We start from the raw sequence: 14297 nt of genomic DNA, 5'->3' as shown, positions 1-14297 counted from the left end.
GCTGCACTGGCTCCGTGTGCTGGGCAGTTCCTGCAGCCAGGGAAATACCCGCTGTGTCCTTTCCTAGCAGGAGGGGTGAGGGTTTGTTTTCTGAGGAAAAGAGAGGTTTGGAGCTGGGATTATGTTTTTATAGAAATTAATAATAAATAATGCGCTTCTCTGGGAAGAAATTTGGTGATGAACTTCTTTCCTCAGTGGGAAGCAAGGCACGGTGATTATGATGATGATGCACCAAAATAAAATGTAACATCAGCCTGAGGAGCACCCAAAATATCCTTTATTATCCTGTCTTTCCCACTGGTTTGGAACTGGAGTTGTGAAATGAGCAGCCATTCAGAACCGAAAAACAACCAAACCAGAAATCATTTTATTTCAGGCAATATTATAGAATTAAGTATCCCATCCTACTCCATCCCATCCCATTCACCCATCCCATGGATCCCATCCATATCCCACTATCCCATCCCATCATCCCATCCCATCCCATCCCAATATCCCATTATCCCAATATCCCAATATCCCATGGATCCCATCCCATGGATTCCAATATCCTGTTATCCTGTTATCCCACTATCCCATGGATCCAAATATCCCAATATCCCATTATCCCAATATCCCATGGATCCCATTATCCCAATATCCCATGGATCCCATTATCCCATGGATTCCGTTATCCTGTTATCCCATGGATCCCATTCCGTTCTCTCGTTCTCCCAATATCCCAATAGTTATCCCATTATGCCGTGGGTCCCAATATCCCAATATCCCATGGTTCCTATCCTGTTATCCCGTTATCCCAATATCCCAATATCCCAATAGTTATCCCGTTATCCCATTATCCTGTTATCCCGTTTTCCCAATATCCCAATAGTTATCCCGTTATCCCGTTATCCCAATAGTTATCCCGCTATCCCAATAGTTATCCCAATAGTTATCCCGTTATCCCAATAGTTATCCCGTTATCCCAATAGTTATCCCACTATCCCAATAGTTATCCCAATAGTTATCCCAATAGTTATCCCTCTATCCCAATAGTTATCCCGTTATCCCGTTATCCCAATAGTTATCCCAATAGTTATCCCGTTATCCCAATAGTTATCCCGCTATCCCAATAGTTATCTCGTTACCCCAATAGTTATCCCGTTATCCCAATAGTTATCCCTCTATCCCAATAGTTATCCCAATAGTTATCCCTCTATCCCAATAGTTATCCCAATAGTTATCCCGTTATCCCAATAGTTATCCCGTTATCCCAATAGTTATCCCAATAGTTATCCTGCTATCCCAATAGTTATCCCGCTATCCCAATAGTTATCCCAATAGTTATCTCGTTATCCCAATAGTTATCCTGCTATCCCAATAGTTATCCCAATAGTTATCCCGTTATCCCAATAGTTATCCCGTTATCCCAATAGTTATCCCGTTATCCCAATAGTTATCCCGTTATCCCAATAGTTATCCCGTTATCCCAATAGTTATCCCGTTATCCCAATAGTTATCCCGCGATCCCGCGGGTCCCACCCGTTCCCGTCTCATGGCGCCCCCTGGCGGACCCTCACGGCGCCTGCCGCCCCTCCCACCGGGCCGTACCAAGTGCTCCGGGGGCGCCTTCGCATCCCTCCGAGCTCCGCGGCCGCTCGGGACATCCCGGCGCGCTGCCAGCGGCGCCCATAGAGACAATCCCCGATTTTCCCAGGGCCGCGACCTTTTCCTGGAGTTTTTCCTTTTCCTCCTTCTTCTCCCCGCGCCCGCTGCCCCCCCTGTGCGCGGGTGGTTCAGCCCCGCATGGCTGCTGCAGCGCCAACATGGCCGCCACCATGAAGAAGGCGGTGAGTGGGGAGCGGGCCCGGCGGATTCGCTCCTTTCCAGCAGCATTTGCTCCCTTCCCGCAGGAATTCCATCCCTCCCGAGGCTGCTCCGCGGTGTCCCTCAGCCTCGGACGCGGCCGGGCCGAGCCGTGCCCAGAACGGCGCGGCCGCCGCTCGGGAGCTGAGGGCCCCGGGCTCCGGCGGCTCGTTTAAACAACGATGATAAACAGGGTGGACGTGAGGAGAAAATTGTTCTCTGAGAGGGTGCTTAGTTATGGAATCGTCGTCATCGTGGCTTGGGTTGGAAAGGAGCTTTAAATTCATCTCATTCCATCATTGCACCTCCTGCCATGGCAGGGACACCTCGCACTGTCCCAGGGGCTCCGAGGCCCGACCTCCCTCACAATTCTTTCCTAAATATCCCTCCTGTCTGTCAATTCGCAGCCATTCTGCTCTGCATGTCACTAACTGCTCCTGTTCATGGTGTCTCTGCAGAGAAAACTCGGAGCAGGGTGTTCAGTTCAGCCGCCAGTGGCAAGGAAACTGTTTTGCCTTTAGGATGGCAGTGTTGTAATTGGATGTTCCCCATCTAAATGTGGGTATTTCTGGTGTCCTTGAAGAGGCACTTTGAGCAGTCAGGTGCATAAGCAGAGTGTGGTGTTTGCCAGATTATTTCCCATCACTTTGTAGGAGCATCCTTTCAGTGAAACTCAGGTTAATGTAAGGACTGAAATCATCATTTTTACCTCTCCTCCTCGCAGGCTGCAGAAGATGTCAATGTCACCTTCGAAGATCAACAGAAAATTAACAAGTTTGCAAGAAACACCAGCAGGATCACAGAGCTGAAAGAAGAGATAGATGTGAAAAAGGTATATTTGCTTTAGATCTCATGAGCTTTTCATTGGATTTTCAGCTGGAACAGAGAAAATTAGCAGCAGTGAGTTACTGTGAGTTCAGGTTATGCTTGGGTTCTGATATGAGGTTTCTTATACTTTGAAAATAGAGAATGGTAAGATATATTAATTAATAAATGTCACTAATATCAGATATTAGTGACATTTAAACCTGTATTACCCTTGCTTGGACAGTTAATTATTCCATTAATGACAGATAATGAGTGCTGACTTGGGGTTTTTACTGGATGGAATTGCTGAATTCCAGCTCTGACTCTGATCTCGTGGATGTCCTGGTGGTGGGTGGGATTTGTCCCCGGACTCCAGCCTCTCTGGCCTCCTTACCCAGCTGTGCCCATGGAAGGGCTTTACACAGGGAGCCTCTTTCTGTGTCCTGGCAAACAGAAGCAGCTGCAGAACCTGGAGGATGCCTGTGATGACATCATGCTGCTGGATGATGAAGATTCCCACCTGATTCCCTACCAGATTGGGGATGTCTTCATCAGCCACTCCCTGGAGGAGACGCAGGAGATGCTGGAGGAGGCCAAGGTTTGTCTGGAGCAGCTGGGCTGTGCTGTGAGCTGGGCACTGGGGTGGGTCTGTGCACCCTCTGCAGCTTTCTCAGTCTGAAATTTGGTTTGGTTTAGGATTTGAACCACTCCAAAGGCACTCCAGCAGTGAATCCTGCAGCCAGACCTGGGAATGAGTTGGAAAAGAGGCACCTCTCCGTTGGTTCTGTGTTGCTGACAAGCCTGGCTCAGTTTGTTGCACAGGATTGATTTGAATTTATTTTTTCTTTTGCAGAGAAGTTTACAGGAGGAAATTGAGGCGCTGGAATCCCGAGTGGAGTCGATCCAGAGCGTGTTGTCTGACCTCAAAGTTCAGCTCTATGCCAAGTTTGGGAATAACATAAATCTGGAGGCTGAGGACAGTTAAAGCTTTTCTAAACACAACACCCAACTTTTCCTTAGGTTATTAAATGTTTTGATAACATTGCTGCAATTATACTGAGAACAGAAAATCCATCCCTTTCTTTTTGTTGATTTGTCTTTTTTTTTTTTTTACTTCCCTGTATAAAGTTCTGTACATTTAATAAGAACTTCCTTATTTTGGTTATTGCAGTTATTTATTTATTCAGGAAAGCACTGACTTCACATTGCTGGCAAAGCATCAAAATTGGAATGTTTGCGTGGTTTATTAAAGCAATAAAGCCAGGCATGTATTGGAGTTTCCTGGGTTTTGTTTTCCACTCATGAAAAGGTTTAAAACAAATGGAAGGAGGGAATTTGGGAGTGGCTGTTGGCTAAAAGCTGTGTGACACGGGACATGATGAGGGAGTGATGCTGTCCAGGGGTTTTTAAGAGCCCTCCTGGAGCTCCTAAATTCCTCCTCTGTGTTTCACCCTCAGCTCAGGTGTCAGGAGTTTGCCAGGGGACAAACAAGGGCTCTTTAAAGCTCAGTTTTGTAGTGAGGAAAAGCTTTTGGAGCCCCCATATTCACTCATTTACTGCTTTGTATTTGGGAATCCCAAAAACTGCTGCAAGTCACAGTGGTGAGTCTTAATTTCTAATTGTCCTGAACAGCTCCTAAATCCATATTTCTGTAGCAAATTGATGTCACAGTGGTTCATAGAGTCAGCATCGAGCCCTAATCTTTGCCTCCATCACTAGGAGGAGTTGAATGTAATTTTTAAATGTCTTAATTACCTTAATTTGTCTTTATAACCAAACAAAACACAAAAGGGGGGTGATTTTTCCAGGTGAAAACTGCTGGAGTTTGACCCACAACGAGGAGCACCCAGCAGATGGCATCCACGATCTGGGAATCCCAATTTTGGGCAGGCCCATGGCAGGCTGGCAGTGCCACTGCTGCTTGGAGTGCAGAAGCTTTGGCTGCAGGGATTTAACTGGCTGGTGACAGTTCCAAAGTCACTGCTGTGCTGAGCATTTCACAGCTCTGCAGGGATTTCAGTGATTGGCACTTCCAGCTGGGCCACAGGATGGATGTGGCTTCGTTGTGGGGGGAAAAAAATGGGTTTTGGAATGGTTTGGGTTGGAAAGGACCTTAAAGATGATTTATTTCCACCCCTCCTGCCATGGCAGGGCATGGAGAGCTTGCTGCTCTTTGATCCTAAAATTGGGATTGGCCATAAATACAGTCCTGGTGCTTAGAGAAGATTGTGCAGTGCCACAGATCTGATTTTTCCCCTTATTTTCTCACCCTTTAGGGCTTTACGTGTGTGATGCAGTTTTCCTGTTGGCTTAGTCCTTGCTACAGAAATGGGAGGGCTTTTTTGCCCCTGGGATGTCCAATTTCCTCGTGTGCTCTGGCCAATTGTTCTTGCAAGTCATTACAGCTCAAAAATGTTCAGCTCAGCCTGTGAATTTTTGTCGTTTGCAGAGCTCCTGTGCCAAGCTATCATTTGGTATTTTTATATGTGTAAAGCAGAACGTGCAGGAAACACTTTTTTTATTCTGGAGTTGTCATTATGGAAGTGACTTTGCAGATGGTGCATCAGCTGCTTGAAGTATTTGACAGCATCCTGCTTTTGCCTTTTAATAACCTTTCTGTCATGAAGATTTGCAATTGTTTTTTGAGTTGGCACTTAACTCTGTTCAGCACCCCATGTTCTAAAGACTTTTTATTTTTGGCAGATTGGAATCTGTTACCTCTAATAATAATGTTTCCTTTACCTGAACAAGAGAACTGTAATAGAAGCCATGAACCAAACCCTGGTGCTCTGTTCACCCATTACTCACGGAATCAGCTTTATTTTTGTCTTAAAATACAACTTCAGTGCAGGTTTTGTTTTGCAAGTCACAGAGTCACCCATGGCTGGGTTTTCACTTGGCTGCAGCAATTAAAGCAGTAAAATACAGGTGAAAATCAGCTCATTTTGGTGCCTGCTGTTAAGGAGCTCCCAATTTTTAAAGCTGGGTAAAACCTCTGTCAAACACGGTGGGGTTTGCAAGGCTTGTTTGTGATTCTGTATCTCTGGTACAAAAATGTTTCCCACAGGATGATCTCCAGTGGAACCTTTATTAATCCCCATTCTGCAGAGCAGGTCTGGGCTCCCTTTACACTCCACAATACAAATGTGGTGGGTAATGATTCAGTAATTACAGGAAATGGTGTGTATCTGAGGCAGTGACAATTTTGTGATAATAAAATCACATCCAAGGGCAAAGAGATTGAATTCTGAATACTGAAGCCACATTTTCTGTAGGAACAACAGAGCTGAGCAGTTTGGTTTGCATGACTCAGTGGTTCAGATAATTTCTCTAATGTTATTCTAATAGCCTGATTCACGAGAGAGAAAAAAATATTAATATATATATAGGCATAATAAGGCCTGACAGAAATTATTTACAGCCAACTTTGTCTTTATTTAGATTGTGTGAGTCACGCAGAAAACCAAATTATTTTGTAATTAAACTCTGGCTACTGATGGGGCTGCACAGAACACCAAACACAGGCCAGGGAGGATTCCCCCAGCATTAAGGGGAGTTTCATCCAGATGATAAAAGGTGGAATAAAAAAATGGAATAAAAAATTCTAAACATGAGGAGAACATCAGGATGTGCTCAGTGTTGGACTCCAGGCTAGGCCAGGACTGCTCCCAGCCATTCCTTAAGGAAAAATTCCTGTTGGATTTCTCAACACAGCCCAGCAAAGTGAGGAAAAACCTTGTTCAGTGGAGTTTTAGAGTCTGACAAGTTTTACCCTTCAAGCACAGTCCAGAATTCCATCAAATCCTCAAATTGGGGTGATTTTCCTGCCTTTTCTGTAACACCCAGCATTGTGCACACCAGACTTACAACACACAGCTTTGGGGGTTTTAAAATTCTGTTTAGAGTTTAAATTTCTGCTGTCTCTTGGGTATCTGGGGTAAGTCTGAATTTAACCAAGCTCCTGTGTAAGGCCTTGCCTTTGACCAACAACAAATATATATTTATTTATGAGATAAAACTGCCTGCCTTTGGGTACAGTCAACTCAGAGGAAAATTATTAATCCCAACACACACGGCCAAGGACTGCTGGTAACTCCAACACTGCTTTTTATTAACACTTGGGGGGAAAATAATAAAACATTCCATTCCACTGCCGCTGTGAAAGCACTTTCCCCTCCAGTTTTTAACCCTGCTGTTAAAAGTTCAGCCAGAAGAGCTTTGGTTTGCTTCTGAAAATGTCTCCCAGCACCATTGTTGAACATATCAGGGATCAAACAGCCTCTGGGAGAGGTTTGAAAACTAAAGCTTGTCTGTTTGTAGGGGCTGGGGATGTGTTCAGGTGTTTGTTATGTGTGTGCTGCCTAAAACAAATCATTGTGGGCATTTCAGCTCTTGGGGAGTCCTGGGTGAGTTGGAGATGTTCAGGTTGGCGTTTATAAGAGTTGAGTTTTCCTTTGCAGAAAATGCTGCTGCACATGGGCAAGTAAAATCTAAATATTACAAATCAGTCAAACCTAAATATTACAAATTACCATTTTTATTTAAAGGAACAAAATGGACTTTGCTGTAGAAGAATTTTGGTCCCAATGACACATTTTATTGCAGTCACGACACTTGGTTTTAGACAAGTGGTGCAGAATTTCTTTTACTCCTAAATTTGACAGATCTGTGGTTGAAAATCTATTTCTAAATATCTAAATGCAAATTTGCATTTCCATTTACTGACTGAGAAGCCCAAAGATGAGGCACGGGGTGTGGGAGCTCGGGCCGTGTTTTTCTCTGGGTTTTTATCTCACACCAGGGCTGTGGGAACAGGAATGCACATGGAGCCCTGGCCTGGTTTATCTCCAGCTCTGTCAGAGTCCAGATTGATTGAGGAAATGTCAATAGAGAGAGAGAAAAGGGCTGGGCTGGATCAGGATGCAGCTCTGAGCTGCTCACGCACCCAAATCAAACCTGCTCCATCCCTAATCCAAGCCAAGCAAACGGTTAAAGCTATAAAATATTTATAAATGAAGAAAAACCACCACAGGCTCCTCTGGGCAAACACCTCACCCTGAGAGGGAGGAATTTCTTCCCAATATCCCATCTAAACCTCCTCTCTGTCAGTCTGTTCCACTGATTTGCTGAGAAGTGCCCCACCAAAACAAGAACACACCCAAAAACCCCATGAAGCTGCTGATGAGCTCGATTTGAGAGGCTTGGGCTGGTGATAAAGCTGGGATAGGAAACCTTTATCCCTGTCATTTTGTACCCCAGCCTGTCATTAGTCATCTGAGCTCACAGCAAATGTTAGCCAGGGAAATCTCTGCTTTTGGAACTGCTTTATTGGAGGCTGTTCTCGTGGACAAAGAGCTGTCAAATACCATTAGCACAGCCTGGCCATCTTTCATTTTTTTTTTTTTTTTTTTTTTTTAAGATATAAAGCCTGGAGCAATATGGTATCAGTCTGTAGATTAAATGAAAGGTTGCAAAGTAGATATTTTATCTGGTTTATCAAGAAGGCACAGATTTGCTACTGATAATTCATAAGGCTCAGGAGAGATTTCACCTGCTCATCACCCAGTGCATTGGAGAGGAAGAAGATTTCCTTTAAATGATTGTAAAGCACATCAGGATCCCAGGGAGCTGGAACCATGAGGATCATTCCAGCACTCCTCTGGGCTGGTGTGTGTGCAGAGCAGAACAAGTTTGGACTTCCACATCTGAAGGTATTTGGTGAACTGGAAGAGGGAAATGTAGAAACCTACATCTTTTTCATTTGTAGGGACAGAATTTAATAAGATAACAAAAACTAAAAACCAAAAAAGCCCAATACATCTCTCGTTCCTAACACAAAATTATTCCCCCTGCCAGGGGAGGCCCCAAAGAGTTACCCAACATAAAACCCACAAACTCACAGGGAAATCCTCAAGGGAATGGAGAAGCACAACCTCAGGCAGGCTGGCATTGGCGTCAGCAGAGCTGGGAATTCCCACCAGGAATTTCTGCTGGGCTTGCTGTGGTTGGGCTGAGCAGCAACAGGTGATGATGGCAAAGCTGAGCTCTGAGAAAATCCACAGGGCAGAGGTTCCAAAGAAAGCTCTGAGAACCCACAGGGCAGAGGTTCCAAAGCAAAGTTCTTGAGATCTCACAGGGCTGAGGTTCCAAAAAAAGCTCTGAGCCCACAGGGCTGAGGTCCAGGCTTCCCTGGCTTCCCAGGAGAGGCAGGAATGCTGTTCCCAGCTGGGTTTGGGGGATGCAGCACAGCCTCACCCTGTGGGTGATTCAGAGGTGCTCATCTCTGTAATGCCAGATTGCAGCAAAAAGGTCAAACCCACCTGCATTTATCACTCCAGTTTTCCCCTGCAGTATCAATTTGGGTTTGGTGGCAGTTAAACCAGAGGAGGAATTGATTTTCTGGGGGTAGAGTGCAGAACTTGGCTGGATACAAAAGCAAACCCATTCCCACTGTCAGACACGGGGTTGGATTTTGTCCTTCATCCTCTTCTTGGGCAGCCTCCACAACAGCTTCATACCTTTGGATTATTTAGAAAAAGCTTTTAAAGTTTTGCTGAACAAATTGCTTCCCAGTGAGAAAAGGACAATTTTTTTCTGAAGAAGGAAGATGTATTTTTACCCAGTTCTAACACAGTGATTGGAGCTGGCAGCTCAGTTATGAAGTCAGAGTTTCATTTTTCAGAAGTTACACGGCCACCAAAAGACTTCCACTGGAGGAAGAAGTGTCAGTAACGAGCAGTTTCCTGTAGTAGGAATTATTCTATTGTCTGTGGACTGTTTTCAAATCTGATTTTGACTTTTCTCAAAATAATTATGCTGCAGGAGAGCAGGCACTGAGACAGGAATTGCAGTTCTGACATCTCAGCATCAACATCCCAGCTCCCAGTTTCAGTTCATTATTTCACCAACTGTGTCACCTTTATTTCCTTGGTGAGTGAAGTGATTTAGCAAGTTCTTTGAGACTCTTGAAATGCTGGGTTCAGAGAATCTGTGGATAGAATGGATTTTCTGTTTGCACTTGAGTATTGTAATTATCAAGTTAAAAATCTGTATTTTCCTTCAAACACAGAACATTTCTCGTGTGGGGTGGAGATTTAGTATGCAGAGCTTTGAAAAAAACCTCAGCCAGCTACAGAAAAATCTGAGTCCAGAGCTCTTTTATTTTTTTTTTTTTTTCATTTTTAGTGCTTGAGTTTAGTTGATGGCAGCGTTTCTTTTAGATTGTAGGTAAACAGATGCATTTGTAGATAATTAGTTCCAGTAAGCACAGAGCTTCAGCAGCACGAAGCTGCTACTTGCAGGGATCTCATTCCACCACGGGCTGAAAAACATGTTTAACATTTTCTGCAAACCAGAAAATGACTTCTTTTCCCTCCCTCTGCTGTTTGATTTGTGCTGCTGTCTTTGCCCACTGCATTTTCCCCATCCAACTTGCCCGAGCCACTCTGTAATTCTGATGATTAAATGTGCAATTAAGGCTTAAGCACTATTAGCACGGGGATTTGGAAATGGGGATGGGAATACCACTGGCATCAAAGTGGAATGGCAGCAGTGCTGGAGCCCGGGTGGCATTTTCCCCTGGCAGGGAAGGGCTGGGTGGCTCTGCCCCGCAAATTCCTCACGGGGAGGAAGAACCAGCACCTCCTGGAATGGATTTATCCACAGTAATTTCTGGAATTATGTGCGTGCTGACAACATACAAATGGCACAGTGCAAATGATATTATTTTAACTTGTTTATCAACTTGTCATCCCAGCTATTTTCTGGTTTTTTTTCTCCCCGTTGCAGCAGTGTAAATCTGACTCATGCAGGGAAAGTCACAAAGATGCACTGGTCTGTCTGGATTTCCAGCAATATTATTATGAGAAATACATTAATTTGTCTGTATGGAAAGGATTTAAAGGTTGTTGCATTCATTTGTTACCAGAGCCTGAGCACTTAATCACACAGACTCGCTGTTGCAAGAAAATGATCTCTTCTTCTCAACCCCATTAACAGCACTTTTACAGAGTCCTGAAAAATATAAATATTGGAGGATGTTAATGGAAATGACACCTGTAGCTGATGTATTGGTGCCAGGAAATGTGATTAAGTGCCCTGTTAATTAACTCCTTTGCTCTGTAAATTTGAGTCATTTTTTAAAGGTAGCTGAACTGCCTAGAAAAGGGCACTGCTCAGATCTGGGGGGATGTGGGGGTTTTACCTGTTGAATTTCACCTGCTTCTGATTTCAAATACTTCAATTGCACACCTGATTTCCAAGACCCAGCAGAGATATAAAGCTGGAAAATCACTCACAGGACCTGGTTCACTCCTATTTATTCCCTTTGGTTGAAACAGCTGGAATACTGTCAGGATAATTTAAAAACATTGCATTGCTCGCTATATAAAAATACTTAAGATGATGATTAGCTGTTAGAAATGAGATTGATACCATCAGGATTCCTCTTTAACTGCTGCTCCTCTGGCCCAAGCAGGCTGCAGAGCTGGGACAGATCCCCTGACACTCATCGTTGTGTGCAACTCATTTTTGGGCATGAATCATTCCAGGTTTTCCCCAGGTTTTTCTGCCCAAGTGTTTCAGAGTGGTGCAGCCTTGGTGAAGAGAAACAGGGTTTTTTTTTCTGTATTAAAACAGAAAAAAAGGCACCTTTTGGTTCAGGAAATTGGAGCCACCAGAATTGTGAGTTGCACCTTTCAGAACAGCAATTTGTTGGCTATTTAACAGGGTAATATTAATTCCTGTTAGCTTTCATTTTCATTTCTTTGAGCTGCTTTCATTGACAGAAGCACTCTAATAATAGCAGTTGTAAAAAATTATCAGCCCAGCTCTGAACACTCCTCACAACCACCGGCATTAATTTGCCTCTGGCTGCCCTCATTTGCATTCTGAGCTGTTAATGAGCGGTTTAATGAGCAGAGCATCAATGAAGAGAGAGGGGAGTGGATCAGATGAGTGAAGCTTTAATTACCCCCTGTCCCCAGGTCATTCTCTGCACCACTACCTGTGCACAGCTGTCACTGCCCTCTCTGGCACCGATGGATTTGGGATTTTTTGGGTTGGGAAAATGCTGGAATCCTTTCCATGAACAATCCAAGGGCTGGGTCAGGCACTGAGCACACTCTGCCTGCCTTCCTTCGCCCCTCCTGCTGCTGCACATTGGCTTTAATTACAATTTTCCAGCCTGACTTTCAATTAACTTTGCTGCAGCTGGACAGGAAATCTTTGTAGGGCCTTGCAAAGAAAATTAAGCAAAAATTTAATTTTTTATAAAGGAGTTGCTGACAGTTTGTAGAGGCTGATCCTGGTTGTGTTGTCCTTGAACCACGAGATGCCTCAGTTCCCAAAATCACATGTAAACCAGTGTATCATAATCCCTACCCCTGATGATTTTGGAGTGGATTTTGGCAACTATAATACACTTTGAAAATAAATAGAATTTTACACTTCTGAAATAAATAGAATTTATTTCAACTGCTGTGAAAAGAGTGGCTTAAAATGTACATGGGGTGATTTTTTCTGAGAGGTTCCAAACCTGTTTAATCCATTTTCCTCTGCACTTTACATGTGTAATTGCACTTGCCTGCAAAGAGCATCTGAGTGAATGCACAGATCAAAGGAGCTGACAGCTCACATAATAAATCCTGTTTGCTCCTAATGGAGCTACAGGGCTGAGCATTTGCATGCACAAATCTGGGGAGTTTTTAAATATCTGAAGTTACACAGCAATCAAGTGGTATCAATCTCATTTCTAACAGTTAATCATCATCTTAAGTATTTTTATATGGGGAGCAATGGGATATTTTTAAATTATCCTGACAGTATTTCAGCTATCTCAACCAAAGGGAATAAATAGGCAGTGAACCAGGTCCTGTAAGTGATTTTCTGCTTTATATCTCTGCTGGGTCTTGGAAATCAGGTGTGCAATTGAAGTATTTGAAATCAGAAGCAGGTGAAATTCTCCAGGTTACAGCCCTGAAAGATAAAGAAATAGTGACAGTCTCCAAATTCCACCTGACTTGCACACACAGTGCCACTGATTTAAAGCACTGAGTAATCCCCTGCAGAGTTTTCAGAGGGATTGAGGTTAATGTTTAATACTGAACATAAAGCACAGGTGATGCTGAGGATCGCTGTATTCCATGTTCTGCCCTTCTATTTCCCATTTTCCTGCATTTCTCTTGAAAAACCACAATTACACTAATGAACCTCTCTGCCTATTCCTTGCCTGACAAGGAAATCACTTTCAGCCACTTGAAAAAGTGAGGAATTACTCAGCTGGCTAACACTTTGGATCTGAGCTATCCCTCACTTTTAAAAGCCATTAGGAAGGCTCTTGACACGTGGAATATTCGAGCTGGAATCTGATGAGGAGAAGCAGCAAAGGAAAGACAAGTTGCAGTCCGGACTTTTCAGCAGCCCTCGTTTCCCCAAGAACAGCTGGTTCAATTCTCTGAGCCAGCTGCTGATCCAAAAAAAAATGCAAAATCAGAGGTGGGGATTGAAATAGGTGTTAGACACCCTTCAGAATCCCGCAGGGCTTCAGGGCACCAAGGAATTCCAGCCTCAAAAAAGGGATTTTTCTTCCAGCTCCTTCAGGGTGGAGTGCTTACAGCCTCAAGTGATGGATATTGTGAAGTTGGGTCTTCAAAATTAGGTGAAGGAAGCAATGAAAAGACAGAGTTTAGGTGTTGGGAACTTGGTTTGGCAGCAAGACCTTGAGGCTCAGAGATATTCCCAGAAGTAACACCCTGGAGCCTGCTGTTCCCATGGATCCCTGCTTCCCATTTCCTTCTGCATTGAAAATCCAGTTGTCAGTTAAACAGTTTATTAATTACCACAGGAGACCTGCCTTTCTCCATCCCTCCAGATCCTGAGGGGTCGCCTACAGGTGTTGCTGTCCAAAATGCAATTTCCAGCCTGAGTGCCCCTTGGTTTGAGAGCTCCTTTGCAGCCCCACAAATCCTCTGGAGTTTTGTGTAAAACAAAAAAGCAGCACTGCTGGGAAAGGCAGAGTTCAACCCTGCTATGGGAAATGCAGGTGAAGCCGGTGGGAAGAAATGCTGATGTCTGACTCAATTCAGAAGGCTGAATAATTTCTATATTATAACTGTACTATAATACATTAATATACTATTTAAAGGAGATACTAAAACTACAAACCTACTTTTTATAACTCCCATATCTAACTTTAACACAACTCATGACCCTCTCTCAGGTCCAGCCCCAGGTGGGTTGGGTTGGCCACCAGGCTCAAACAATCCTCATAAAACCCAACCAAGCACTCACCCCAGGAAAACAATTCTCCAAACACATTGCACATCAGAAAACAAGGACCAGAAATAGAAATTGTTTTCTCTTCCAATTCTCTCTGTGGACCTTTATGAAAAAATCCTGAGAGAGAGAAAAATGTGCTTGCCACACCCTGCCCCATCCCCAGCGGGCAGAACACAGTCCAGCACTTCCCACTAAAATATCCCAATAAAGGGGTGGGGGAAAGGCCTCTTGGTGAGGATCAGTGGCACTTCCATCCCCAAACAGCTCATTTTCCACCTCAGTCTCTTTCTCTTTGTGTGGGAACCCAGGACATCCCTCTGCTGCCCTGGGACCCTGGCAGGGGTCAGGAACCCCCTGGACAGAGCCCC

The 14297-nt window shown here is 44.1% G+C and overlaps 1 protein-coding gene across 1 annotated transcript; it reads left to right on the top strand.

Moving 5' to 3' along the window:
* Positions 1-1780: 1780 nt before the first annotated feature.
* On the top strand, positions 1781-3923 carry PFDN4 (prefoldin subunit 4). The gene is made up of 4 exons (XM_021534046.4): positions 1781-1829; positions 2570-2677; positions 3107-3250; positions 3506-3923. The coding sequence occupies exons 1-4, from the start codon at positions 1806-1808 to the stop codon at positions 3635-3637; spliced, it is 408 nt and encodes a 135-aa protein (XP_021389721.1). The 5' UTR covers positions 1781-1805; the 3' UTR covers positions 3638-3923.
* The last annotated feature ends 10374 nt before the right edge of the window (positions 3924-14297 follow it).

This window comes from Lonchura striata, chromosome 20 (genome assembly GCF_050655825.1).
Source record: "Lonchura striata isolate lonStrDom1 chromosome 20, ASM5065582v1, whole genome shotgun sequence".
Classification (NCBI taxonomy): Eukaryota; Metazoa; Chordata; class Aves; order Passeriformes; family Estrildidae; genus Lonchura; species Lonchura striata.
This window is presented reverse-complemented; position numbering and strand designations above follow the sequence as displayed.

Bases quoted from the DNA above. Each gene is read 5' to 3' on its own strand.
- PFDN4 (XM_021534046.4), top strand. From the start codon at position 1,806: ATGGCCGCCACCATGAAGAAGGCG. The intron at 1,830-2,569 runs GTGAGTGGGGAG...TCCTCCTCGCAG, and splicing joins CCGCCACCATGAAGAAGGCG to GCTGCAGAAGATGTCAATGT. The intron at 2,678-3,106 runs GTATATTTGCTT...CCTGGCAAACAG, and splicing joins AAGAGATAGATGTGAAAAAG to AAGCAGCTGCAGAACCTGGA.